Below are 26,954 nucleotides of genomic sequence, written 5' to 3'. Positions count from 1 at the left end.
CTTGAATTTGCAAAGGGCCTCGCCATTATCCTTGGCCATCCCCAAACGCCCGCCACAGAGGCGGAGATTAGTCGCGAAGATGATCTTGTTTTACAGGCCAAATGCTTCTTTTTCTCACGGTACAACTTGATCACTGATACCCATCAGAACATCCGCTGACCATACACAGCAAAGAAAATATATCTCCATCCATAGACTTCACTTCCTATAAGTCGTGGCTAAATGCCTCATCGCCTTGCGAACCTCATGAATCGAGTGGTCTAGCTGAATCGTCAAATGTCCCCGAACTCGAGCAATCACCGGACTCGGAACCTACATATCCGTCTTCGTTTGCTCATATAGTCGAGCTTATTACCACAGGGCAGCCGATCCCGGGGATTGAACAGATTCCGGACACGGTGTTGACTGGACATGACATCTCAAGTGAGAAGCCTCGGCGACGCAAGCCGTGGGAGAAGGATGAATTGGAGCAGACGCAGAGTCAATCTACAACGGAAGCGTCATCCGCATAATCACTTTATGAATTTCATTTTCTTGGGGACAACACGAGCCATTGGAGAGCGGATGCGCGAGAAAGGGGAATATATGTAACTGGGTTTATTGAAATACGAGTTCTCTGCCCTTGCGATAATATATGACAAACAGTGACGATTAATGCCCGGATGACTGGATACTTCAAATAGAAAACAATCATCTCTGAGGGTTAAACATACAAAGACAGGCTGGAGAGGTCGGCAGTAGATATCGCAGAAGTAATAAGACCATTCGCGAATCAAACCGACACAGTAAACACTCGATAGCTACCCCGTAATTGAAAGTGAGATATAAGTTACCATCACAAGCAGATTGACGCCTCAGGGGGTACTTCGGACCATGCTCGTCACTTCGAAGACACAAAAAGCCTGGGTGACTGAACAATGGACGCGTGACAGACCAAGAAAATAGAACGACAGACGCAGGGAACGGACGAGATTGGATCCATAGAGATATAAGAAGGCGATCTTGGCAACATCTGACTGCCATTGGGTAGGTGGCCCTAGGACCTGAATGAGAAGATAACTGCTATTATCGATACTTTGGGCGTGTTTTTTGGGGTTCCTTGTCGAAGAAATCAGTTTCTTTTTCGCTTTCGTTCCGTTGAAGCGGGTAAATGAGAATATCAAGTGTCATGTATTGAGCGTAGAGGGAATATGGGTAGATTTAATGGAACGACGCATAGTTGGCATTCCAATGATTTCCCCGGTTGAACCGATTACCATTCTGGCCGGCTGAGGGGAGCCTCTCCTCGTTGAACTGATTGAATCGTCCGATCTGAATGCCAGTTCCAGGTCCAGGACGGGTGGTATGAGACGGGTTGCAACAAAGCATGGCGACACGGGAACCAAACTTGGAACCACGTAGGGAGACCATATGCTTGCTAAAAGAAAGAGCAATGAGCCCTGGAAATTAGCCTGGGGCGGAAAAGAGACATACCGAATATGGCTAGCAACAAGCTCACGCTGATGAGGGGCGGCATTCATCAAAATCCATTGGATCAAGTAGTTCCCATACTGATCGCCAGCAACTGTGACTTGTGTGAGAGTTGGCTTCAAGCGCAAGAGGGATGGGTTAGCCTCTACTCACTGTCGATCAACGGCATTCGAGGTCGGTCGGCACGGCCTGTGCAAACACGAGAGAGATATCGATCTAGAAACTCCGGGCCTCCGATTTTCAAGCATTTCTCGACAATCTTGGACGCAAATTGATCCATGCTATATTCGACCGCGTGGTGAAGTACGTGCTCAATCGCGCGACTTTTGTCATGGGGGGCACCGTGCTCGCAGACATGCTGAATGCACCAGTTGCCAAATTGACCATGGGCTAGTACATCCACTTTCCCCAGTACTTCTTCAATTGCCGGTCGCTTTTAGACATTAGCATATAAGAAAACAGCTGCTTCGTGGAACTTGAAGCAGGGTCTTACCTTCTCTTCCTCCACGCAATTTTCAAAAATATTCTGAACCACCAAACTTCCCGTCTCTCCTAGAGCGACCTCATGCCACATTCCACGTAGAGCTTCGTTCACTTTCGCCATTATCTGCGGTGGCTCGCCGGTCCATCGCAGTTCAAAGAGCTTCTGCCAGACGTGGCACGCGTATCGATGAACCACCGTCTCTGGGATTCGGCGAAGAAGCTCATGTACCATGGCAGCCTTGTTGCCCTCGGGAACGCAGTCAAATGCTTTTTGAATCACATGGCAGCCAAATGGGTCCATACTCAGGCTAAGAGTGTTGCCTTTGATTGCATTGGCAATCGCTACAATCTGTTCGGTGGTTCCATGCTCAAAGCATCGCTGAACCAGGAAGTTCCCAAACCGGTTCACCATCAAAGAGTAAGATTGACTGACAATTGCTTCTATGATTTCGTATTTCTGTTCCATTGTGCCGACCTTGAGCTTCTGTTGCAGGAATATAGATGCTTGCTGGTCGTTGTTGCAAACGATTTTGTCCATGATGTATTTCCAGTCGCATGAAACGTTTTTGTCCAGGAGCCGACGGTAGTTGAGAGGTTCAAGGGGCGAAACGTAGTTTTGTATAGAATTTCCACTGGGCTACCTGTAGCTTTAGTTCATGCTCAACAAGTTAATATGGAAATACTCACAGAAGAAGACGTCCACGAGGGTCCTCCATTCGTACCCCCGGCTGTGAACTCGGTGGCAGTTGGAGAAAGAGCAGTTGACAGAGATCGGCTGTGATAAGGCGGCATTTTGTATGTATTGACGGGCTGGAAAGTACTAGGTGGTCTTGCAGTGGAGGCTGATGGAGATTTAGGAGGTTCTGTAGGAGATCCTGGAACCATACTTCCCCAGGGAGTATTCTGAGCTTGAAGGAACAAGCCATTTTGGCTTACCTGGGGGAATGGACCGACGTGGTCCAGAGCTCGGGGCTTGGACGCACCGAGATTGGTCGCTTGAGGCTCTAGAATAGAAGCCGTAAGCACTAGTCGAAGGGCCTGATATAACCCTCTGCGGTTGCATCGCCCCATGAAATGGAAATGCCGGATATGCAGCTGGGCCACCCCAAAATCGATTTGACTCCTGGGCAGCAAGGCTAGGGCCCTGGAAAGCCTCACCATAGGCCTTGTCAAAAGGAGCATCGTTTTTTGCGACTCCGAATGAGATCTGACCCTGCGGATTCCATGATCTTCGAGCACGGTTGTAGCCTTCAGCGGACAATGCGTCGGAAATATCCGACTGCGAGTCCTCTTGCGAATTCCATGTGTCCTGGAACTGACCAAATGCAGGGTTGGAAGCATTGAAAGCACTTTGCAAGTGACTGATTGTTTGTTCCGTGATCTCACGACCACCGAAATCTGCCTCGGACGGTGGTCCAAGAGCCTGGTCCAGGGTATGCTTGATGACCCGTGTCTGGGCAAGCTCTTGCTCCTGAAGAGCAATTTTGGAGTTTGCAGCAAGGAGCTGCTGTTGAAGTTGAACAAGTTCCACCATCCTGTCATCACGGGCATGGTGATCCACAGCATCGGAAGCCAGAGAATGCTGCGTCTCGTTTGTTATCGTAATCTGTAACGGACCTAGGGATCGACCAGTCTCTGCATCTATCGTCGATAATGCTTTGGGAGGACACTTTGCGATGATTTTCTCCAGCTCTGGAGGATGCTCGACAATATATTCGGATTTCATGTGCTCTAACTTCGGCTTCTAGGACTTTCAGACCACTACAGATACAATGTTTCCTATCGTACCGAGGGGCACTGACCTTGTAAGATGGAAGTTCGGAGTCTTCGCTAAAAGAACCCTGGGGATGTCCATCTTGGGGGGCGTCCATGGCATCCGACGAGCTGTGACGATTGTTGGAATGCCGAAGGCTCTGAGGGAGAAAATGTCAATAAGATGGGTGCTATGTTTTCTCAAGGCTTCGACAAGTCAGTAGACTTACCGAAAATTCTCGCCCAAAGTTGAGGCTTCGTGCATCTGAGACAACATTGCTGAGTCTTCTACCTTTTTCATTGTGGGATAGCTTGCACGGAACAACGTGAGAGGACATGGTGCTAGCTCGAGTGGGTCGGAATCAGTCGAAATGCAGACGCGTATTCCCGGCTTCCAGATCACACAGAGAACTAGGGTAGCCAGGTGCTTATCGATTAATGGTTGACTTGGGAATGAGGTTCGACTCGGAGCTTGGAATTGAGGGTAAGCACAGGAAGGAAGCGGGAGAGGGGGAGGAGAGTGATATAATAGGAGAGTGAGGAAGGACTATAAGGCGAGAACTGAGTAGACTCAGGGTAAGAACAACAATTCTCCATGGTTGGGAAGGCACGAATAGAGACCGAAGTCATATTAGACCCTTTCTTTATTTTTTTTATTCCAAGTGCGTTTTGTCGGTTTCGTACCGTAGAAAAAATCCGACAGAACATATTATTAATGGAATTGATCTGTGTAGTATAAGCCTGTGGAAGTCGCTGGCTTACAGGGCTACTTCAAAGCACCCAGATCAACGCCCGCGGATGACCAGCTTCAACTTGATGTCCTCCAGGGTAAGGAAAGGTATCTCCCGGCCTCAGCTGGGTTCATACTGCCAAAACAGCATTCTGGATCTCTTCCTATAAGGGGCTTTTATTCTGATTTGGCAGCTTATCCACCATTGGAGATTCAAAAAGAATAGAAAGGGAGAAGCGGAAGGTAATTTGAGCTTGTAAGGCGTGAATCGCTACAGTACAAGGTGATGGTATTCTCATTGGATCAAGCTTCCAATGATGATTATTTGGAATAAGATATATGGCCTAGATTGGCAACCTTGGAAGGGTTGATCGAGGGGGTTGAAAAGGGCAGATTAAAGCTGCAAGATCAATTCGGGCTGAGTAACCTTGGGCTTCTAGACTGGCATTATGTACCGATGCGAGGGGATTTCGATGTATACGCTGCCACGTGATCTCCGGTCAATAACGCTGATGTCCAGGACTTAAATATATGCAGAAGCGGCTCTTCCTTTGTACTATAACAAGGTACTGCTTAATAATACCCTTAGACTATCCTCAAATTGCCCTGAAACGGATTTTTGAGGGCAGCTTTCATTTGATTTCAATCTTCAAAAAGTCACCGTTGCCTAATGTTAGTTATGTGCTCCCCATTCGGCGCCCTCCGCGTATGTAATGTAACGGCCGGTGGCGGTAGTACTCGACACGGGTTAACCTTCAATTTCCCTTTACCCGTCCACTCCACACCTCCATCTTTTTCTTCCTATAAAGAAAAGCCTCTTTCTCTTTCTTTTGGTTGGTCTGTTTCGGCCTCGTGGACCTCCGTTGCTTTGCACCGAGAATTTCACCGTGTGCTATTCTCAACCCCCATTCGCTCAAGCTGATTCGTCATCGACGGACTACCTGCGCTCATTGACCATCGTCGAGCGTGTGTTTAGGACCTGAACAATCGGCCACGAGAACCATACAATTAGGAGAGGGATTGATTCTCAGCCTCTAGCGGGCATTTTTGATCATTCACTAGGGTGAGCGGACCAGTGGACAGGGATGTTCGATGGGTTCGGAAGAATTGCTAACTTGAGCCAGCGGCGAAGAAAGCCGGGGATACCAGAGGCTATTGGCGATGGCCACAACCACAGTCACCGGTCATGGGCGTCGCTCATCCATACGACAAGCTGAAATACAAGCGCAAGCTAAATCTCAATCGCAACCGACGGGTAGTCCAATCGATGAATTCCCTCCCTACGAAGACACTCTCGACTCCGCCGTGGGGACTGGCCGCCCGAATCCAAGTCCCTCCGTGAAATATGCATCCAATGATCTGTGGGAGCCTCGGAAATCGAGCTTTTACTCGAGAGACCATTCCAACGGTTCCATCAGAAATCCCAAACATCGGCCTCGGAAAAGCATCAGCGAGGCTATCACCACGATCCGGGCTCGCAACGGCAGCATGAGTGCCAACGCGCATGAATTAGCGGAGGCCCTTCGTGCCCCGGTCTCATATCGGTTGATTGTATGCTCTGAGGGATAAAAGAGGTGCTGATGCCGAGCTAATGTCTGTTGTGTAGGGTCTCTGTATGATTTGGTACCTAACGTCCGCGCTTACCAACACGTCCTCGAAATCCATCTTGAATGCCCTCCCAATGCCTATCACGTTGACCATCATCCAATTTGCATTTGTATCATTTTGGTGTCTGCTACTCGTATACTTGTCCACAGTGATACCCAGACTGCGCCAAAGTGTGCCGATTCTCAAGCACGGCATCCGCTATCCCTCGCGCGAGGTGATCTCTACTGCGTTGCCCCTGGCCGTCTTCCAACTAGCCGGGCATATTCTCAGCTCTATGGCAACCTCTCAAATTCCCGTTTCATTGGTGCATACGATCAAGGGACTATCGCCTTTGTTCACCGTTCTAGCGTATCGAATTCTGTTTCGCATTCGATACGCACGAGCTACCTACCTGTCCCTGATTCCCCTCACCCTCGGAGTGATGCTTGCATGCTCCACGGGGCTATCAACGAATTTCTTCGGAATTTCCTGTGCATTTCTGGCTGCGCTGGTCTTTGTGTCGCAGAACATCTTTTCGAAGAAACTCTTCAACGAGGCAGACCGAGCCGAGTCCGATGCAAACCCGGCACGGCGAAAGCTGGACAAGCTGAATTTGCTTTGCTATTGCTCCGGCCTGGCATTCTTTCTCACCTTGCCCATTTGGTTTGTCAGTGAGGGGTATCCCTTGGTGTCCGATTTCATCAATGATGGGGTGATTTCTCTCTCCGGTAAACAGGGGTCGCTGGACCATGGGGCTCTGGTCCTTGAATTTGTCTTCAACGGTATCTCCCATTTTGCCCAAAATATCCTGGCCTTTGTGCTTTTGTCCATGGTGTCTCCCGTCTCCTATTCAGTCGCCTCCTTGGTCAAACGGGTTTTCGTCATCGTGGTCGCGATTGTGTGGTTTGGAAGCACAACCACGTCCATCCAGGCTGTTGGAATTGGCCTCACCTTTGTGGGCCTTTACTTGTATGATCGCAATAGCCACGACGACGTGGCTGACCAGCGCGCGAATGCAGACCACTTTCGCGCGCGGGAGTCGATTCTTCCCACGAATGTCCAACACTCCAGCAAGCCGTGGGACTCGAATGGTTATTCTTTCCCTGGCCCACGATCATTTGAGTCTTTCACGTCTAACAATGGCCATATCACCAACAGCTCCAAGAAGGAGGACGATGGCCCAGGACGTGTCCGACCTCGCGGAGCTAGTCTTTCTCGGACTTGGCTCCCGGGAACCAAACAAGAATCAACATGGCAGACAAATGATTCTCCTGTAGCTACATAGCATTTTTTTTTCTTTCTTTCTTTCTTTCTTTCTTTCTTTCTTTCTTTCTTTCTTTTTTTTTTTCTTTTTTTCTTCTCCCACTCTCTCCCGATGTTTCTTTCTTCGTCTTGTTGCCGCATTGGACCATATGGGGGAAATTCGGTGTATTATACTATGGCGTTGTGGATTATGAGGACGAATTTCGAGTCATGACATCTGCCGAACTGGCTTGCTGGATATTCCTTGGCGCTAGCATCCATCAGGAGCCGACTGGGTGTTTGAGATGTATATGACTATAATCTTTTGACTCTCTGACCTGAAGTCTAAGACCTGCGCACCAAAGTAGGGCGACAGTAAAAGGCAACAGTGTAGTGACTGTATCTATGAGAGTCTCGAGCGGATGTGTGCCTTAGTACAATACCTTTCTCGGTTTCATTCCTATAAGTGCCCGGGTTTATGAGTTCGACGGCTCTAAGATGTAGCGGGTATATGATCATATTTCTTGAAAAAGAGCAACAAGCATAAGGGAAGATGATCAAAGGACAATGTTTTATGGAAGCAGGAAGTATGCATTTGTCTATGTGTTTTGGCGGTATATAAAGCATTAGTTGAATTGCATTGTAAGCGACGCTGACGATTCGTGGACGGGTTCCATGATGGTAGAAGAAGAAAATCAAGACGCTATGAGCGGCAGTGTGTAGTCACCGTCGGTAAAGAACAATATCATAATCGGGGAAACCCCTTGACTGCTCCAGTTCGGGACATTGTTCTTGGACAATACTGTAGAGGAAACAGGAAAGGTTGAGCCTGTCTCCTACAATAAATGATGCCCGTGAATGAGATGATTTCCAAAAGTAGATCATAGGAGAAAGCCGCTTTTTAAGGGGAAGAACGGACCCGGGATTATAATTTTCCGGGTCAAAGTAACCGAGCCAATCCGGGTAAAGCCATTTGTGAGGACTGACTTACTCAGCCCAGGGATGGTCAGCATTTGTATTATGTAATGCAAAGCAGATTCGAAGTCCGTCTGAACGAGCTCCCTTCTTCCCTCCCACCCCCTCATCCACATCAAACCCTTCCCCAACCTTTCCCCCTCTCCTCATCGACCTCTTCCAATAATGCGGCCGCAGCTGTTTCGTGCGGCCGCCCGGTCTCTTCGGGTGCCCCGAGCCCGGCCCTTCGCAACGACAGCCCGTCGCGCGGCCGAGGTGGAACTCACCATTGGTATGGCCTAAACATCTTCTCTAGGCTGCCCCATACATGCTAACTCCTCATCTAGATGGCAAGAAGGTTTCTGTCGAAGGTAACATTCATTTCCGCCGTCGCAATTGGCCAAATACTCACGTCCCCAACAGCCGGTTCGGCTCTCATCCAGGCATGCGAACAAGCAGGTGCTACTATCCCAAGGTGTGTCACTCTCAATGGACCCAGGCTTTCATGTACCCCATGCTAACTTAACCCACAGATATTGCTACCATGAGTATGTACTCCAATACCGATGCATCCGATAATTCACATTACTAACACAGTGACTAGAAAACTATTGATTGCGGGAAACTGTGAGTTGCGGCCATTTCTCATCTTGAGTGGTCTTATTATCGCAATACTAACGTGTATCTATATTAGGCCGTATGTGTCTCGTCGAGGTTGAGCGAGCCCCGAAGCCAGTGGCATCTTGCGCCTGGCCGGTCCAGCCAGGCATGGTGGTCAAGACGAACTCGCCGCTAGTGCACAAGGCCCGGGAGGGTGTGATGGAGTTCCTTCTCGCCAACCACCCCCTGGATTGCCCCGTCTGTGACCAGGGAGGAGAGTGTGACCTCCAAGACCAGTCGATGCGCTACGGAGCGGATCGAGGTCGTTTCCACGAGGTCAGTGGCAAGCGTGCAGTCGAGGACAAGAACATCGGCCCCCTCGTGAAAACTTCGATGAACCGATGCATTCAATGCACTCGCTGTGTTCGATTCATGAATGATGTCGCCGGTGCTCCTGAGCTGGGAACTAGCGGCCGTGGAAATGAAATGCAGATCGGAACCTACTTGGAGCAAAGCCTTGACTCGGAATTATCCGGCAACATCATCGATCTCTGCCCCGTTGGTGCCCTGACCTCCAAGCCCTATGCTTTCCGCGCTCGCCCTTGGGAGCTGAAGCACACCGAATCCATTGATGTTCTGGACGCACTTGGCTCCAACATCCGTATTGATAGTCGGGGAATGGAGGTGATGCGAATCATCCCGAGACTGAACGATGACATCAACGAGGAATGGATCAACGACAAATCGCGCTTTGCGTGCGATGGATTGAAGACTCAGCGACTCACTACTCCCCTGATCCGTCGCGAGGGCAAATTTGTCCCTGCTACTTGGGAACAGGCCTTGGTCGAAATCTCATCAGCTCAGCAGAAACTTCAACTGCAACCAAATGAGTTCAAGGCTGTCGCTGGACACCTTGTCGACACCGAATCACTTGTCGCAATGAAAGATATGGCCAACAAGCTGGGCTCAGACAATCTCGCCCTCGATCAGCCCGGTGGCAGTGCTCCTATTGCCCACGGCATCGACGTTCGCTCTAACTACTTGTTTAACTCTAAGATCTATGGTATCGAGGAGGCTGATGCTATCCTGTTGGTTGCCACTAACCCCCGCCACGAGGCCTCTGTTCTCAACGCCCGTATTCGTAAGCAATACCTGCGCTCGGATCTGGAAGTTGGGCTCGTTGGTGAGGAGTTTGACAGCACTTTCGACTATGACCACTTGGGTGTCGATGTTTCCGCTTTGAAGGCTGCTCTGTCCGGTGAATTTGGCAAGAAGCTCGGCTCTGCTCAACGGCCCATGATTATCGTTGGTAGTGCAGCTGCCGAGCACCCTGATGCCAAGGCTATCTTTGAGGCCGTCGGCAGCTTCGTCGAGAAGCACGCCGGTAGCTTCAGCACCTCGGAGTGGCAAGGTTACAATGTCTTGCAGCGCGCCGCGTCTCGGGCGGGTGCTTACGAGGTGGGATTCACTGCTCCATCCCCCGAAGTCGCCCAGACCACCCCGAAGATGGTCTGGCTCTTGGGCGCCGATGAGATTGCCCAGAGTGAAATCCCGAAGGATGCATTTGTCATCTACCAGGGTCACCATGGTGACCGGGGTGCTCAGCTGGCAGATGTTGTTCTGCCTGGTGCAGCCTACACCGAGAAGTCTGCCACCTATGTCAACACCGAAGGCCGTGTGCAGGTGACTCGCGCGGCTACTTCGATGCCTGGGGCAGCCCGTGATGATTGGAAGATCATTCGCGCCACCAGCGAGTTCCTTGGCGTTCCTCTTCCCTATGATGATATCGAGGCTCTCCGTGACCGCATGGAAGAGATCAGCCCGGTGATGCGCCGCTACGATGTTGTTGAACCCACCTCCGTCAGCGCATTGAGCAAGGTGCAGCTGGCTGATCAGAATAAGGGCTCATCGGCCACTGGAGCTCCTTTCAAGAAGGTTATTGAGGACTTCTTCTTCACTGACGCCATCTCCCGAAGGTTCGTACCCTTATCCATCTCTTGATCTTCATACTTTATACTTACATTCTATCTTTCAGCTCACCCACCATGGCCCGCTGCTCGGCTTCGAAGGCCACCGGTAACCCCGAGACCAACTTCATGGCCGCGGGCGAAATGTCTCCTCAGGCACTGTACGGCTAAACGGGCTGGAGACTGTTCTTCTTCAGTAGCCGCTGATTGATTCCATGTTTTGACTAATGGTTGCAGGCGTTGTTATTTGTACCACATTAAACCTCCCTTTGATGTACCCATTTCCTTTCCATATTCTGTTTTCTCCCATCACGTTCAACGCCGGTTCATCTTGTTTCCGTGGTTGACCTCTTTCGCCCACTCTCTGGTGTTGCCTGGGAATAATCGGTCGGGGTTAACTTGTACATAAAATGATTGAGACCCACAAAATTTAACTTCCGTCTCGGAGAAAACGATCTCGTTCGAGAGGACGATGGCCTTTTATAATTCCTGGGCCCTGCATCCATGAGGCCTTGTCTTCATACTCCCAAGCCCTTGCCTGATAAGAAGAGGTTGCGGTAATTGGAATTTGTCAATTTGTGGATTGTAATCTAGGTCTTGCATGTTCATAATTTTGATTAGGTTATTTCATCATGGACCAGCTCTTGACATTTAAATTGCCCGTTGAAGTAACGATCACAGCTCATCATCATCTGTCTCCCCTGCAGTTTCTTCGGCAACTTCACTGGGAGCAGGGGCTACCTCTGCCTTCGCCGATGGTCCTCGTCTGGTAAAGGGTAGCTCTCTGCGCGGTGGCGGGGCCGCTGCTTTGGACGATGAACCCTCCACCCTGGTCCGATCTGATTTGACGGACGCCTGTGCTGTCTCTAGTCCCCAAAATTCATCATCGGTAGTCGTGTTTCCTTCCTCCAACTGCTGTGGCGTGTATTGGCCTCCTGCATCAGTATCCTGGTCATCGTTCTTCTCTTGATCAACGTCCATTTTTTCAAAGTCTTCCTCTATATCGCCATTTTTATCACCCATATCATGGGCATTTCGTTTTGTGGACTGCGGTTCTCCCCGGGTTGCATGGACTTTCGCAGTGGCTGCTTGTATCTCTGCGGCTGGTTTCCAATGGGCGTGTATTAGTTAACAACAGATAGTATGATTCTTCTGAGAAGGTCCAGGCAGGGTCAAGGGAATGGGAGATACCTTTTGTGGGGTCCATGGTTGCGGATGCTAGAAGCCGTTGCTGGGTACGTATCTTAAGTTTTTTCTCATTCAGAAGTTGAACGAAGTTAGCCACAAGCTGGACTTCATGCTGGGTTTTGGCCCGCATCAGCTCCTCCAGTTGTTCGTTCAATTTCTGGACCGTGTCCTCTGCAGCATGAACTCGATCTGTCAAGTCAATGACCTGGCTTTCCAATTCGCCCGCTCTGGCGGCAGCAAGACCTGACCAGTCGAACAGCTCGATCGCTTGCTGGTCATTCTGCTTGAGAATTATCGCACCAAGCCTTTGCTAAGTACAAAAAATTGAAGTTAGGATTGTTGTATGTGTGTCTTGCCATCGGGGAAGTTTCACAAACCGTGATTGACTGGACTCTTTTTCGGACGGTTATGACCATCTCTTTGTTCTCCTCCGTCGAACCTGTGATATGAATGGAGGCCGCCACTCCCGACCATGCTGGCAGCTTCTGGGTCGGGTCAGCTTGTCCCAATACATACGCGATGATCTGTGTCCACTCTTCGTCTGGGCCCTGGTAGCTTTTGGCGCATAGTTCTTTGAGATGTGACTCCTGGACTATGAGGGTATCAGTGAGCGTAATTATGGTGGGGGTTCTCACCAGGACTTTACCTCTGGCCGTATATGGGCTTTCGCCTTCAGTGGCAGTGAGAGAGAGGTCCAGCGCCGCCGGACCCAACTTCACGACATGGAGAAGAACGAATTCGTTTTCCTCGTCAGAACGAGCGAATCGTAAAACCCGAGACATTTCGTAGGCCTTGTGTTTGGGGAGATTTATGTAATGCCTTGGTGGTTGTCACGAACGTTGAGCCCCGATCGTTTGCCCAGGCAACAATGCGCTTTTGGTGTGCCCGTAGAGAGGCATCTGTAAAGGTATATCCGGCCTTCTCTAATCACAACTTGTCAGCATCATCAACTGCTTGAATTATTTCTGATATTTATTTATTTAATTTTTTTTTTATGATTATCTCCCTCGTTTAAAAGGGAGGGGGCAAATGATATGGTTTAAGATACATCTTGACATGAGGTCTTAAGCTTGGAATTCTAGAGTGCGTACACAGTGGGCAGTTCCCCACCGCGTCCACAAGCACGTTCCTCTCCCGGGAACGTCTCTCTCTCCTCTTCCAGCCTTCTCACCACTGGTTCTTTCCTGAAACCTCCTGACATCTGTTGTCTTCCCAGGATCCTTACCGGAGGGGTGATTTCTGGTAACCTGCTGTTGAAATCAATACCCCTGAACCCCTACCCTCTCTCTCCCCTCAGTTGCCCCTTCGAATTTGGGGGACTCGCAACCAGAAGCCACCCTCACCTACAGACGCACTACAGATAGAGGGGTACAAACCAGAAATCTATCAAAAGCAAAATAACAAAGCAGAGAAAGAGAGAGAGGAGAGACCTTTCACATTCGCTCCGCCCAATCATCACGGGATGACGCCCCATCTTCGATTTTATGTGTCAGCGCCGCAAAGCTCGGAGTTTACTACTTAATCGATAAAATTGCTCTGTGTGACTCTATTACCCTATACACTACACTTGCCGCTCATAATGGAGTCGATAAATCCTCAAACACGACCGGAGGAAGACGAGCAAATCGAATGCTGGGATGATGATGACGATTTACAATTTACTGAGGGCCTTCAATCCCGTGCGGCATCCAGTACAGGGTCGATGGCCAATTCTTCATTCCGACCATCCGGTCATCGCGATTCGATATCGTCGAGGCGGTCTGCTCGGTCCGATCTGGACTCAAATGTTGGAGACGAAGACTGGCAGGTCCCTTTACATGACAACGATGAGTTCGCTAAAGAAGAAGCTCTCGCCTCGGCCAAAAATGCAGGGATTCCTATTCCCGCCAACATTCCTAGCTCTGCGCTTCTCGGAGGTGCCATCAAGCGCCTGTCCATTCGAAAGCCCAAGAGGAGCTTTGTAGATGACTGGTCTGAGGATGTAGAGCTCCCTGGTCCGGATGCAATACTACAACTCAGAACAGCTCAAGAGGTGAAATTTCCAGAATCAATCCGACAGATAAGCTCAACAGTTACAAGTCCGGTGAAGTCTACAGCTTCCTCATCTTGGGATGAGAACATCCCAACTCGCCTGCAACCAGCGCTGGGAAATCTAGATCGCTTTCGGGATAATGAAGATGATGGCCCTATCAATTGGGATGTTCCAACCATTAAAGCACCCAACCCACGATCCCCACAGAAGATTGCCACAAAGGCGGCTGGAAGGAACCTAAATGCGGAACAAGAAGCAGACTTTTTTGATGAAGACCTTGAATTGCCGCCAGACTGCCAATCCCTACGACTATCACATCGAAAAGATACTACTGGCGTCTCCAGCCCCGTTTTAGAGGACTTTGATCTAGAATGGTCCGAAGGAAGCATCGGTGTCCGAGTTGGCGGGACAGCTCGAGATGGCCGCTCAATTCCTAGTTCCTCGATATCTATCGCCAGCCCCAGCGTTTCAAGTTGTCTGACCGCGGAAAGTGAAGAGGACGGCCTGGATGGCCTAGTATTCCCAGATGGACCATTGGATTTCACCGCGTCTCTCAAAAGACGAGAAGAGGAAACCACTCATGAGAATGCTGCCTTAGCGGAAGCCAAGCAGGAATCTCTGGCTGGGAAGTCGTCGGACGCGGATGACTTTTTCTCTGGCATCGAGGTTGACAACGGGAAAGCTTTCGCATCAAAGAAATTAACCCTTAACCCCAATGTAAAACGAAAGACAGAGTGGCCAGCCAGCCCAACGCGGCGATCTTCAACAACCTTGACCTTCACTACTTCCGGCACTGGTGCAGTCAACACAGCAGGCTCCCCTCGCCAGAACACTCGCATCCCACGCTTATCTGGCCATGACAGGAATCATTCGACCCATCTTGAGACCGTTTCAGAAAGTGGTGCGCCAATATCTAAGTTCCAAAGACCCCAGTCCCGACTTGGGCATTCGTCTCAGTCTTCAATATCCAGTCTTCAGTCTGCTAGTGTGGTTTCAAATTCTCCAAATCCAAACCCCGCAGGCCGAAGGCTTCTTGGAGCGCGAGCTCCTCAGGCCGCAGCCCCCGCCGGGGATTCCTGTACGCCTCCCAGACAACTTCGCACGAAGAGGTCCTTGCCTTCCATTCGTGGCGTTGCATCCGCTTCTTCAGCTCAGAATCCGCAACGATTGCCATCCAATCCAGATGGCTATATTCGTCCATCAGTGAATCGACCAAAGACACCAGTGGAACGCACGATCGTGGGAGGAAGAACATCTAGCCGGAGGCCGCCAGCTCCGTTCATTCCACCAAGTGCATCGGAAAGGCAGTCGCACCAAAACAACATTAAAACATACCGTCCTGCTCGTCGCCACAACTCTGATAGCTCCAGTGACCTACTCAGTCCCCAAGGCACCTACTCTCGACTTTCACGATCAAACCGACCGGAAGGTTTCCGTCTGAGCCTCGACGACAGCAAAACGGAGAGCGCTAGCCCAACGGCTAAACGCACACTAACTCGACCGACTAGGCGACGCAATTTCGGAGATGGAACCGAGTTGGAGTCCTTTGATGATTTGCCTACATCGGTCTCAACAGAGAGCAGGTTTACCAAGAACCCTGCCGGTCGAGGTGCCCCTCGATCAGTGCGTGCCAGGCTGAGCCAGAGCCGCATTACTCCACCTGGCGAATCCCCGACACAATCCTCTACACCACCCACGATCTCTAAGCCTCCGGCATCTACGCCACGTTTTGCCCGAGACACGAATGCCTCCCGGAATGCGCGAGAGCAGCGTATTGCATCCATAAACCCCCGAAACCGTGATACGACCCCACTTGGTTCCTTCAATCCGAATTGGAAGGCCCACCCCATATCTCGAATATCTCCAATTGCCGCGCCGATTCGCAGCCGCAAAAGTGGATCATCCACCAAATCTCAATCTAAGCCTCATTTGATCAAGCCCATGGGATCGGGGGTGCAGGAGTCTAAATGTAAGAGAATCCTTAATCTTCACCAAAATTTCCATTGTCATTAGATAAGAACTAATCTATATCATAGCCGTGAGAGGCATGCACTACAACCCTGACACTTTTCGTTGGGAAGGTAACGAAAACCTGGTACAGGAGTTCGACATCGCGACTGCACCCAAATCACCGAAACCCGCTCCAGCTCTTATCAGTAATGTGGGTGCTGTGAATAATGCCCAAGCTGTAGGTGGTATGATCTTTGATCCACGGCGCATGTGCTGGCTTCGAGCCACGCCTCTCGCATCCGGGCAGCAAGGTGGAATCGCTCTCGAGGACGATGACGATGTTTTTGCCGGCCTAGATGATTTAGATGATAAGACCATCGGCATCAAACGAGACTCTGAAACAGTGGTCGGATCCACCCCTAATACCACCAGGGATGATCCGAGTGCAGGGGAGTCTTCCGACGAAGGGCCCATCACCGAAGAATTTGATGTGGGCCCAGAATTCATCCGCCGCCAGAGAGCAGAGGAAGAGAAGTGGAGGCGGAAGGTAGACAAGTGGATTGGCTTTGACCGTGGATATGGTGATGGTCACTGGCGATGGGCCATCCGCGACCTGACTGATGGCATGGGGCACCCCGCCGATTAAGGTGGTTGAGCTCTAGAAGCCCCGATGATCCTTATTCCTTGAGCATGGATACACGAACTAATGACGCAAAGACCCTTGTCTTTATTGGCCTTGATGAAACTGGCCAGCACGAATTTACGGTTCTTGGAAGCTGTTCTGTAACTATATTTGTCTCTGTGATGTGTTTTTTCCCAACTTAGTACATACATACTGCACCTAATGCACTGGAGAAAAGGGGGTACGAGAGACTCCCTGACAATTCTCGCTCAATTGTTCCTTTGCTTGTACTACATTCGCCCCCTTATCCTCCAATATACAGTTTGTTTCTTACCGGCACTATGCTCCGTCAATGGGACCAGTTGCATGATTTGCATCCGATCAACCAGGAAGATCCATGCGGTCACGATCGACAACCGCAGCCTCACCCCAGGCAGATCCGAAACCACTCGGATTCGGGGTTTCCAGGGTATACGCGCGCTTGCTTCTCCGCTTCCTTTTTCTTTTTCTTCTTGACAGCTCTCATAGAGATCATCGGGAAGCAGCAGCGTGACACCGGGTGATAGATTGTATAACTCACTCTGGCTTCGAGCCCCTTTTCGGTTTTGCGACTGGCCCAGATGCCGTGCTGCGAGGGTCCGGCGCCAAGTTCATCGAACACGGTGTCTCACTTGTCGCGGTCGGGCCAAACGCATGCAATCCTGTCATCCCGCATAATGCATTTGATTGCCCATCAGACCCAATCCCGCCGTGCCCTGGCATCAACGCCACGTCAAAGTCACCAGCGCTTTCCCTGACAGCTCACGATCTACCAACACAAATCACATATGACATGCGAAGCGGTGGAGGCGGGCAGGGGGAGGTCGCTCTTCGGCCCTATTCATGCCCATTTCGCATAGCCTGGAAGTGCTCCCCAATCCATGTTCCTTACGGACGGCTACGTGCATGTTTGGACTTTTGCCGGAGCAATCTCCAGCCCGACTTTTGTTTGACGAAGGCAAACCTGCAGAAACAAAGCCCTACGTTCGCTTCTTGTTCTTTTCCGGGGAGTTTGTTCCGCCGTCATAATCGGGGAGGTCTTCCTTGGCCCCCCGGTATATGGAGCCGATCTTCCCTACTCCACCCCACTCTGTTACCATAGGTGGCCTCGACAGGGCCCAACGTGGCTCTCCATGAGGCAAATGGTGGCGCCGGGCATCGAGGCAGGAATCCGTATCACCATTGCTTGTGTGCGCTGTCGTATCAGCCTGCTTTCACCCTTCAATCCCCTCGGCGGGTCGGAAAGAATTCGACCACGAACCCCAGTCCTTCTCTGCTGCTTCTCTCTCGGTCTTCCTCTGACCTTTGCTGCTTTCTTTTCTTTTCTTTTCCTTTTTTTGCATCTGTTTTGGATTTATTTATTTTTATTTTTATTTTTTGGGAAACGAAAATCCACCCGGAAACATGAATATTGGATTTTTGTTTCCATGAATTTACATGTTTTCCCTCAATCTCTCTACTTGCTACCTTGCAGACCCTGGGTAATACCCTTTCCGGCCGTACCTTACAGAGCTTTGCTTGACTTTTCTATTGTTGCTTTTTTTTTTTCTGTGGAATCTTTGCAGTCTGGCTTCCAGGGATGCCCTCTGTTGCTTCTACCCTACTCTGTTTCGACATGGTCTCGTGCACTCTCTTGGGCATCGGTCATGTCCTGCAAGCTTGGCCTGGGGGGGGGGGGGGTCTTGCAGGTCCTTTTTAATACAATTGCTACCCCATAATCATCGTCTTCATCCTAGTCCTTTGTCTCGCTTTCTATATATCATTGAGCTGTCTTCACTGGGTCGTTCTCGATATCTTCGTTTGCCTCTTTGCCTATCCACTCGTTCTCCTGTGCCTTTCCCTCTTTCAATTCTTCTCTATACAACCTCCTCGTGTACTCGTGAGAACATTGGATCGCTGGTATTCTGATATTTGAAAAGCATCTGACACAATGGGCAACTTCGCGAGACGGAATGAAGGAAACGATAGCTATCTCATGAACCAACAGATGGCTGTTCCTGGGACCTACAGTCATTCAGGTGGTCATGACTTCAACACGACCGGATCTGGCCCATATCATTTCCCTCAGCATTCGTTCAATCCCTATGGATCTCAATTCGGTCCCTCCTATGGGCAGCAATCTGGTCTCTCTGCTGGCATCCAGCATTTGCCGTATCAGACTGATCACACCATTCCTTCAATGCCTCCCTCTGATGACATTAGGCTGCACAACTCGTCTTCGCAATACTTGGCAGAGACACGATACCTGCCAGCCAGATACCTGCCCCTTCGCGAGGCTCTTAGTGAAACGGAGATTGAGGATCAAGAATCCCATAACGAGGGTACTATGCTGTCGGAAGCTGTAGTGCCTCCGTTGGATGGATTCCCAGATGTCAAGGAATTTGACCAATTGATGCAGAGGTAGGTCTACCTATAGCCCTTGGGGCTTACACTGATGACCTGGAAACTAATGGTATGTCTTCGGGTCAGTTACGTCAATGAACTGTCGGTGAAGAAACAGGACAAGGCACTGATTCATGCCAAAAGAGCACGGAACATCAAGAATGTGCTGATGGAACCGAAAGATACGGCGATTGAATCCGCTCAGTTTCGGTAAGCATTTCCGCAAAGGTCCCATAATAGTAAACTGAAATATCTACAGCTTCTGGGTGAAAAAGATGTTCAAACTTCAAAGTGCCGGGATGGGAACAACCGATGTAGGTTCCTGCCAACTGCACGCCATATTATATTCTAACAAAGTCCTCCCAGTGCCGCAAAATGATCTGCCATGAGGGAAAACCCGTCGCCATCCGCGAGAAACTATTCAAAATCCTGACCCAGGCGCACAAGCAATGCCAACATGGTGGACGCGACAAGACCTCTGCCCAAGTTCGACGCATCTACTCCTGGTAAGCGTCCCCAGAAAGATGAGAGAGCCTTTGGTCACTAACCACATCACTTGTTGTTTGTAGGGTTCCAAAGGAACTGATCTCTCGGTTTGTGAAGATTTGTCCAACATGCCAAGTGCGTCGAGGCGGATCTCGCCTCACCCCCCCCAGTTCTCGGCGAAGCTCCCCCGCCTCGATAGGGTGTCTCGATCTCCCAAACTGCCCTCGCCACCTATCTCAAGACGGGAATCAACGTTTGGAGGGCAGGTGCCGCTTGATCGGGCACAGTCCGACTATTTTGGTCAGTTACATAGTCATGGGTGGATCGATAGCCACCAGAACTTACAGGGTCGATCCACCTTGAGTACTGGGATCCGGTCTGCCCATGGACCCATGGGCAGTCTCACACACTCGATCACAGGACCATTAGACCACTTCTCCGATATTTCTGTACCGGGCTCGCAACTTAGCTACACAGCCGGATATGGCCCAGCCTATGGACCGCCACCTCAACGTGAGTACTAGTCACTTTGAGCTGGGCATTCAGGGCCATGGCGTGAGGTCATGATTTGACGTATTTTTTGTGTTTCCTGTTCATGGAGTTTGTCTTTGGTGGGCATCCATGATATGCCACAAACTCAATTGCCCCTCAAAAAAGTGAAGTTTTGATTTCGATGTTGGTTATGAAGAAGTACCCAGGTGGTTTGGTCGACAAATCCACCTGCGAGGGGGAGATCCGAAGCAAAGAAAAAGAAAAAAAAAGGAAATGGGGAAACCAAGGCATCAATACGATGTAGAAAAGTTGAATAATGCAACGTTGAAAAGATTGATATATCTATTATTACATTCTGTGTTTTCTTTCGGACTGGAAAAGATCGGGGGAAAGAATATCCCGAACCGATGTCAAAGGTATCGGTTAGCCCGGTATGGGGCAGTCGAAGCTACGCAAGCCGCTCCCTACACAAGAGCGGTATCAATGTGCGTACGAACTTAGAAATTCGAGGGATAGCCGAAGCGATGTGAAAGGCGTCATGACATTCGTAGACCAGATCGGATGATCAGACATTCATAACCAAAGGAGGGACGGAGGCGGGACATGCTTATATCAGGCAAGTTGACCTCTCCCAAAAAGGCCCAAGAGTGTACCTGGAGTTGTACACGAGCATGTTCAAGAATAGGTAATCCACGAGAGGTAGCTCGGAGCCATTCTACGAAGCTCGAAAGACCTTTTCCCTTGCAGTAACCTTTGCGATTACTAGACGGGAAGGGAGAACCTCTTTCCTTTCAACACTCTGTGAATGATCAGTATTGGTGGGATTTGGCGCACGTGGGAATCACGGCTTACTTGTTGTAGTAAATGTAGAAGAAATCCGAGTAAAGTAAGGTCTGGATGATGCCAGCAATGATGGGGACAGGTTGGAAAGATCGTTGGAAATGGACCTCGGTGAAGTACCGGTACACCCAATTCGGGATATAGAGAGCCCGGTACAGACCCAGAGCAAATAGATAGTGTGTGGTGATTGTATCAGCTTCTCCCGTTCGTTGTAACATGAAGAGCTGCGGCAAGATGGCGACGGACTCCAACCAGATGGAGAAGGTCCAGAGAATCTATTCGTCATCAGTGGGGGACGCTTCGGCGCAACATGCCCGATAGAAGATATGGACAAACCTCGGAAAAACGGTAGTCATGGGGGAAAAGTACTGCGAGGATCGCGCTGATTCCCAGAAGATATTGAACTTTAAAGGTGTCAATGTTCGGATCGTGGGTGGGCTTGTAATCGTTCAGCATCAGGTAGATAATGTAGCCGGATGATCCGATGAAGAGAAGCTTGAAGGTCGTGAGGTATAACGAATCGAAAAAGGTCCAGAACAGATCTAATCAACGATCGCCAGTAGGTTAGCATGGCATTCCTACCGGTTTCAAGAGTCTTTGGGCTGGGAGTATTGGAACGCACCAAGATAGCGAGTGACGAAAACCAGAAGATAGAGCACTTGCGACTTGAAAGATAGACCGGAGCAGCTCTGCAGCCCAAGATTAGCGATAAGCGTGAGAAGGCCCAAGGTGACATACACTGGTGGACTTCATCTTCTGCAGAAGAACGAAGATAGAGGCCAGGTGGGAGAAATCGGCTGTATTTGAGGTCAGTGTAGTGCGCACGAAGGAAAGCGAGGCAAATTACCTAAAAGCCTGAATAGATTCATGATTGCAGGAGGGCTCGAGTTTTGTCGAGGAGTTGTGAAGAGAAGAGTTGTTGACACGAAACCAGGAAGGGGCTACATTGCCGATCAGGTACGCGCGGGCCAAGCGGCACTTTAAGAGTGGAACCGGAACTCTGTACCCTCAAAGATCTACTGTACATGAGATCCATGAGATATTAGAAACCGGATTTTTGATGGATAAGAATTGTAATAAAATTGAAAAAAAAAAAAAAAACCAAGTCAAGTCCCGATACATTTTGTTCACGCCTTATTCCATGCTTCTCATATTCCCTAACCTCATATCACCATAAGAAAACCCCCAAAAGACTGGTAAACGCCGGATGATACAATTACATAAATCACATTCATCACGTCAGAACGGGATGCCACCTCCAATCGTCTCATCTGTCATACGTTGTAGATGTCCCTCAGCCAAGTCGCTTTTGAGTGCACAGATGGAGCTTTCATGATCCAGTCGATCCCAATCACGGAGTCCTGCTCGCTTCAATCTTTGCGACTCGGCCATCTGCTCAAGAAGCTTCTCTTGATCAGATTCAAGTTGAATAAGGCGTTTCTCTATTGCCCCGTCTAATGCCGAAGGTAGAGTCCGGCCACCCGGGACCAAGGTATACAGCCCAACCAAATGATTCGGAGGTTTGGACACGGGCGAGGATACTACAGAGGCAGTGCTATTCTGTTTGGATCCTGGATGGCGGAAATTTCCTCCAGGCACCGGAGGTGTGAAGGACGCTCGAGGACCAGAAGGAGTGGGGTGCGGTGCAGTCACCGAGGGTCCGCGACGAGCCATCGACGCCCCGGGCCAGGGCCCGTCTCGAGAACCGGGGGGCCACGACGGGGGCGTGTTGGTGCCGATAAAAATGACATACTATGAGAGCCTCGAGGTTGTGAAGGTATGGCCTTAGGTCCGTGAGATGGCCCTGATGGTGGTGATTGGCGGACCCCTAAATTCCTTGGCTGAGTTGGGACGTAACTCCCTGACCGGGATTGAACAGGCTCCAATGGATGACTTTCTGGGTGATCTGCATTGCTTGGTCCCCTGTCAGAGTGAACAGCCTCCGGGTTTCGCATCGAATCGCGATCTCGGTAGGCATGGGGTGATCCTGAGAGCCCAGAAGGTCGAGGGGGGGGCGAAGAGCGAGTAGGAGATCGGCTGCGGCTTTTGCGGGGCGTTAGGCCACCACGGTCTGGGCCCGTCGCTGGAGAAGACCGTTTTGATGTAGTGCTGGATTCTGGCCGCGCAGCATGTGCAGGCGAGACTGGCCTAGACTGCGAAAAGTATCGGCCCCGGTTTAAGTCCGTAGGCAGGTCTCGGCGGGGAAGGGGACGGGAAGGGCTCTGCGTTCTCGGTGAGAGGGCTCGAATGCTTCTCTCACCAGTAGGAGCTTTGGGGGGGGTATTCCGCCTGGTTGGGCGCAAATCTTGAATCCCAGGGGATACATCCCGGATACGCCTTGGGCTGCTGCGGCCACGAGATACGTCACGCGATCGGCCTTCGCTGTAAGGAGACTTGGATCTCCATGATGGTAGAGGAGATCTGGGTCGGTTCTCTCGCCGCGGAGAGAGCCGTCGGGGGGGGAGAACGCCTCCTACCGTACGAACCAGGCCCAAAGGCTCGGCCCTGGAAGGGAGGGGTTCTGGAGCGACGCCGGTATTCAGGAGGTGAACGACTTCTTGGACGCCCATAGCCTCTACTGGATGGCAACCATGTGTCACCACGTAGGCGAGATCGATTCCGAGGAGGCGAACGTCTGTGTCTGGCGTCGTAGCTTCGCGAGGGTGACCGACCAGGTCGGTCAGCAGGTCGATAACTTTCGCCCCCTCGCCGGTCATCGAATCTGCAAGCTCAGTTAGCAATGTCACTAATTCTGAATGAAAAGGCATGTACCTTCTACGATCCCAATCCATCCTTGATGACTGGGTGGACTGAGATTTTTGGGGTTGTTGGTATAAGGGAGAAATGACGATCTTGCAAAGATGAGATCGGAGATACGGGAGAAACTAAACCACTTTCGGGAAGCGTGTACATCATATGAATTGGTTATACATTCATGGATATCAACATCGATACTAATACATTGGCGAAAACAAAAGGAACGAGGTTTGATTTTCAGAGCTATCGGGGTTATCCTTCAGAGTTAAAGAGAAAAGCAGGTATAGTCAGGAGAGAGATAAAAGTGAGGGCTTCAGTGCTTGCCCCGTCGCTCTTCTTCTTTGCGCAATCGCTTGCGACTCTCTTGTGCGATCATATCACTAAGATCCTCTTGAAATCCCCATTGTGGCTGGTTTTGCTGCTGTCTTTGTACATCGTACATGTTTTGAAGACTCTCTTTGCTGAGACCATCGCCAGCTTGGATTGCATCCAAGTCCACCGAAACGTCCACATCCCCTGGCTTCTTGCGTTTTCGGGTTTGGTCGTCAACTCCAAGAAGTGGAGGTTTACCGGAGGACGTACTGAGATCATACGCTCGATCTCCACCAAAGAATCCTTGGACGCTCGTCTGTTTCTCCGGGATAACCTGGTATGCGCTCCGGGGGTGAACAGTCTCTTCAGTCTCTGTTCCTCGGTGGTGCTTTCGAACGTCAAATTCTCCAGCAACACTCTCCGTTCCCACAAATTCTGACGGCGCCGCTGAAGCCATACCACTAGGAGTATCCAAGCCACTAGGGGAGTGGGTTTCGGCTTCAGCCTCCTCCTCATCGGTGTCTTCCTCTTCATCCTCGTCTTCTTCACTCTCTTCCTCGGATTCCTCTGATGCCTGTAGCTCTCCCCAGAGATCTTTCTCGATCGGCTCTCCTTGCTGGTCATTTTGCTGGGGCTGCAAGACGCCAAAGATGTCACCTCCATAAAGCGGTCGGTTGTGCTCATCAACCGGAGGCTTTCCGTATCCTCCAGGGTGATAGCCCCACATCGCACCTGGTGGGGGCGGTGCATTTAGACCAGGGACTTTCAAGGCAGGGTAGGATGGAGGTGGACCGTAACGTTGCTGATTGATGAGCCAAGGCGGAGGAGCTCCCGGTGGCATATTCAGGGCCTCTTTGAGTTCGTCGCTCAATTCGCCTGGGCGAAGGTGCTTGAGATTGGTTTCATATTCCTTGCCCTCGTAATAAATCTCACCATATCGAGTCAGCTCTGGCTTTGTTTGAAAGCGGAAGAACGCCTCGTATAGCTTCTGGTAGTCAATATCTAAGCGTCCCATCTTGGGTTGAACTCTTTCCCTTTGTTTTTGTTTTAAGCTCGACTGGTCCTGCTTGTCCAAAGCAGCATCACGCATTTCCGCGATACCAGTTTCCTGGATGAACTTGGGAAGGGCGAAGGGCGCTTTTTCCACGCCTCGCTTGGATGATAGATATTCCCGCTTGAGCGACCAGTGTAAAGGAACCGGGACCACATTTCGATGGGCTTTGATCTGGATTAGAAGTCGAGGATCAGTCGCAGATGTGTCTGTCCACTCCACGATTTCAGGCTTGTGAACCATGGCTTTGAGTTCGGCCACGGATAACTTGTTCATCTCCTTGCGCTTCTTTTTCGATATTCTCGGCTCTTGTTCGTTTTCCTCGTCCGGGATGTCGTCTGCGTCATCATAATAGACTTCTGGTTTCTCAACATCCTTGGTTGTGGCTGTTTCGCCGGCGGTCTCGTCAAATTTACTGACGATGCCCTTGTACATCTCCCATAATGGATCATTGTCCTCGGGGGAAGGCCCATCAGCGGGAGCGCTCGGTACTTTAGAGGTATTAGAGACTGAATTTTGGTGAATTTGTTGCTCTTGGGGAGCATCTTCAATGGCCTCGCTCGCAGCCTGGGGAATTATGTCAGCTCCTGGGGCATGTGAGAGCAGGGGCGCGAACTCACCTCTGCCTTTTGAATCTTTTTTCGGGCCCTCCGAAGTTGATTTTTACTTTGTTTCATCGTTGCTGATGAGACCGCAGCTTCACTTCCTTTGGTTGGAGAGCTATCGCTGGTGGGGAGGGAAGTTGGCGTCGCAAGGTTGAGAAATGAATCGCGGTCTTGAAGATCAAGTCGCGATAAAATGCCAATAATTATTCTGATTGGTTAAGGCTCTCACCGCCTTGTATATTGAAATTGCAAGGTCTATTTTGCTGACGCTGAATCCTCTTAATCTAATCCTTTTCGACATGTATCTGAAGTGTCAGTCAATAAAGTAACTAAATTGAGATCGTGAGGACCTTGCAAAATGGAACAAAAGGCTAAGTCCCAATTAAACTTAGGTTTGTTTTATAAAGGACCAGATCCAACTCTCTGCATGTAGATGATAATGAACGCTTTATTACACGTGTGTATATAGTACAACGAAGCCGGGTTCTTGAACACAGGTAGAAAGACATGATGGAAAGGGGGGACCCTGGCTAGATAAAATCCCGTTCCATATTTCCATGCTTGCAGATCTCATCCTATTCACAACTCGAGACACACAACCAGGTGTGACGGCAGTGTTCGGTTCAACACGAGCGATGATACCTCTATTTCTTCTTTTTTGCTGATCGTGATTCTAAGTGTTAAAGAGCCTTGTTAGTGTATCTCCTGGTATCGGAATTGAACAGGGGACATTTACCTGCAGCAGTTCGCTTCTTCTTCGGTCGGCCTTTTCCTCGAAGCTTTGCACTAAGTAGGTGAATTAGTATGATAACAGGGTAGTGACAATACTGAAGGGTACCCACATTTGGATAGCCTCTTCTCGGTCATCTTCAGCCTCATCAAAAGTCGTCAAGCCAAGAGGCTTGTATGTGTTCTGGAGATCGCGAAAAGAAACCTCCTGCTTGGGATACCATGCTGCAAGCGCAGGGCCACGAAGTCGCTGTCTGAGGATCTTATTGCCCAATCGGAGTCTTTGGGGGTTGAAGTTGAGCGAGAAGATACGGCATTGTGTCTGCGGGTAAAGACGGATAATTATTAGCGAGCATCTCACAATAATAGGAAATCCCATACCTTGACCAGGTCCAATAATCGGCCTTGCGACATCTTCACGGTGCTGCAGTGGACGCGAAGGAACTGGGAAGAATGCCGACTGGTGCCGTTGGAAGTTGATTGTTCCAGGTCATGTGACCGTTCCACCACAGGACTTGATATCAGCGAATCTCGGATGCCCAACAACCTTTGTTCTTGCCAAAGACAATCTGACTGGGGGAGGAACGAAATCGCGATGTTCTCTCCGTCATGAGCTCGAAAAGATCAGCGCCTTCTGTGGGGAGCACAGCATCCCACCCATGCACAAAACGATCCAAGGTGATT

General features: G+C 50.2%; 9 protein-coding genes across 9 annotated transcripts; 4 read left to right on the top strand and 5 right to left on the bottom strand.

The window, feature by feature from the left end:
* Positions 1-1,200: 1,200 nt before the first annotated feature.
* On the bottom strand, positions 1,201-4,006 carry N7484_008757 (Pumilio-family RNA binding repeat-containing protein; the record flags this gene model as incomplete). The annotated part of the gene is given in 8 exon segments (XM_057119144.1): positions 1,201-1,417; positions 1,474-1,564; positions 1,624-1,903; positions 1,964-2,590; positions 2,641-2,991; positions 3,002-3,688; positions 3,756-3,837; positions 3,936-4,006. The coding sequence occupies 8 exon segments, from the start codon at positions 4,004-4,006 to the stop codon at positions 1,201-1,203; spliced, it is 2,406 nt and encodes an 801-aa protein (XP_056968699.1).
* A 1,590-nt stretch (positions 4,007-5,596) lies between these two features.
* N7484_008756 (putative ER to Golgi transport protein (Sly41)) lies at positions 5,597-7,307 on the top strand (the record flags this gene model as incomplete). Its single annotated transcript, XM_057119143.1, has 2 exons — positions 5,597-5,986; positions 6,042-7,307. 2 exons carry the CDS (start codon positions 5,597-5,599, stop codon positions 7,305-7,307), a joined length of 1,656 nt encoding a protein of 551 aa, XP_056968698.1.
* A 1,097-nt stretch (positions 7,308-8,404) lies between these two features.
* On the top strand, positions 8,405-10,956 carry N7484_008755 (putative NADH-ubiquinone oxidoreductase, subunit G; the record flags this gene model as incomplete). The annotated part of the gene is made up of 7 exons (XM_057119142.1): positions 8,405-8,510; positions 8,566-8,589; positions 8,642-8,693; positions 8,752-8,766; positions 8,823-8,845; positions 8,913-10,794; positions 10,854-10,956. The coding sequence occupies 7 exons, from the start codon at positions 8,405-8,407 to the stop codon at positions 10,954-10,956; spliced, it is 2,205 nt and encodes a 734-aa protein (XP_056968697.1).
* A 504-nt stretch (positions 10,957-11,460) lies between these two features.
* N7484_008754 (uncharacterized protein) lies at positions 11,461-12,755 on the bottom strand (the record flags this gene model as incomplete). The annotated part of the gene is made up of 4 exons (XM_057119141.1): positions 11,461-11,888; positions 11,977-12,283; positions 12,351-12,565; positions 12,620-12,755. The coding sequence occupies 4 exons, from the start codon at positions 12,753-12,755 to the stop codon at positions 11,461-11,463; spliced, it is 1,086 nt and encodes a 361-aa protein (XP_056968696.1).
* Positions 12,756-13,552: 797 nt separating this feature from the next.
* Positions 13,553-16,601, top strand: N7484_008753 (putative cytokinesis regulator (Byr4); the record flags this gene model as incomplete). The annotated part of the gene is made up of 2 exons (XM_057119140.1): positions 13,553-15,974; positions 16,042-16,601. The coding sequence occupies 2 exons, from the start codon at positions 13,553-13,555 to the stop codon at positions 16,599-16,601; spliced, it is 2,982 nt and encodes a 993-aa protein (XP_056968695.1).
* Positions 16,602-18,546: 1,945 nt separating this feature from the next.
* N7484_008752 (uncharacterized protein) lies at positions 18,547-20,008 on the top strand (the record flags this gene model as incomplete). The annotated part of the gene is made up of 5 exons (XM_057119139.1): positions 18,547-19,016; positions 19,086-19,208; positions 19,258-19,312; positions 19,365-19,504; positions 19,621-20,008. 5 exons carry the CDS (start codon positions 18,547-18,549, stop codon positions 20,006-20,008), a joined length of 1,176 nt encoding a protein of 391 aa, XP_056968694.1.
* An 816-nt stretch (positions 20,009-20,824) lies between these two features.
* Positions 20,825-23,533, bottom strand: N7484_008751 (uncharacterized protein; the record flags this gene model as incomplete). Its single annotated transcript, XM_057119138.1, has 5 exons — positions 20,825-21,091; positions 21,153-21,358; positions 21,439-21,505; positions 21,555-21,613; positions 22,570-23,533. The coding sequence occupies 5 exons, from the start codon at positions 23,531-23,533 to the stop codon at positions 20,825-20,827; spliced, it is 1,563 nt and encodes a 520-aa protein (XP_056968693.1).
* A 353-nt stretch (positions 23,534-23,886) lies between these two features.
* On the bottom strand, positions 23,887-25,613 carry N7484_008750 (U2 snRNP complex subunit CUS1; the record flags this gene model as incomplete). Its single annotated transcript, XM_057119137.1, has 2 exons — positions 23,887-25,503; positions 25,557-25,613. 2 exons carry the CDS (start codon positions 25,611-25,613, stop codon positions 23,887-23,889), a joined length of 1,674 nt encoding a protein of 557 aa, XP_056968692.1.
* A 608-nt stretch (positions 25,614-26,221) lies between these two features.
* N7484_008749 (mitochondrial 37S ribosomal protein mS33) lies at positions 26,222-26,684 on the bottom strand (the record flags this gene model as incomplete). Its single annotated transcript, XM_057119136.1, has 3 exons — positions 26,222-26,327; positions 26,384-26,592; positions 26,652-26,684. 3 exons carry the CDS (start codon positions 26,682-26,684, stop codon positions 26,222-26,224), a joined length of 348 nt encoding a protein of 115 aa, XP_056968691.1.
* Between the last annotated feature and the right edge of the window lie 270 nt (positions 26,685-26,954).

This window comes from Penicillium longicatenatum (genome assembly GCF_028827895.1).
Source record: "Penicillium longicatenatum strain IBT 33135 chromosome Unknown contig_6_segment0_segment0, whole genome shotgun sequence".
NCBI lineage: Eukaryota > Fungi > Ascomycota > Eurotiomycetes > Eurotiales > Aspergillaceae > Penicillium > Penicillium longicatenatum.
The sequence above is the reverse complement of the archived record's forward strand: the minus strand, read 5'-3'. Positions and strand labels throughout refer to the sequence as shown.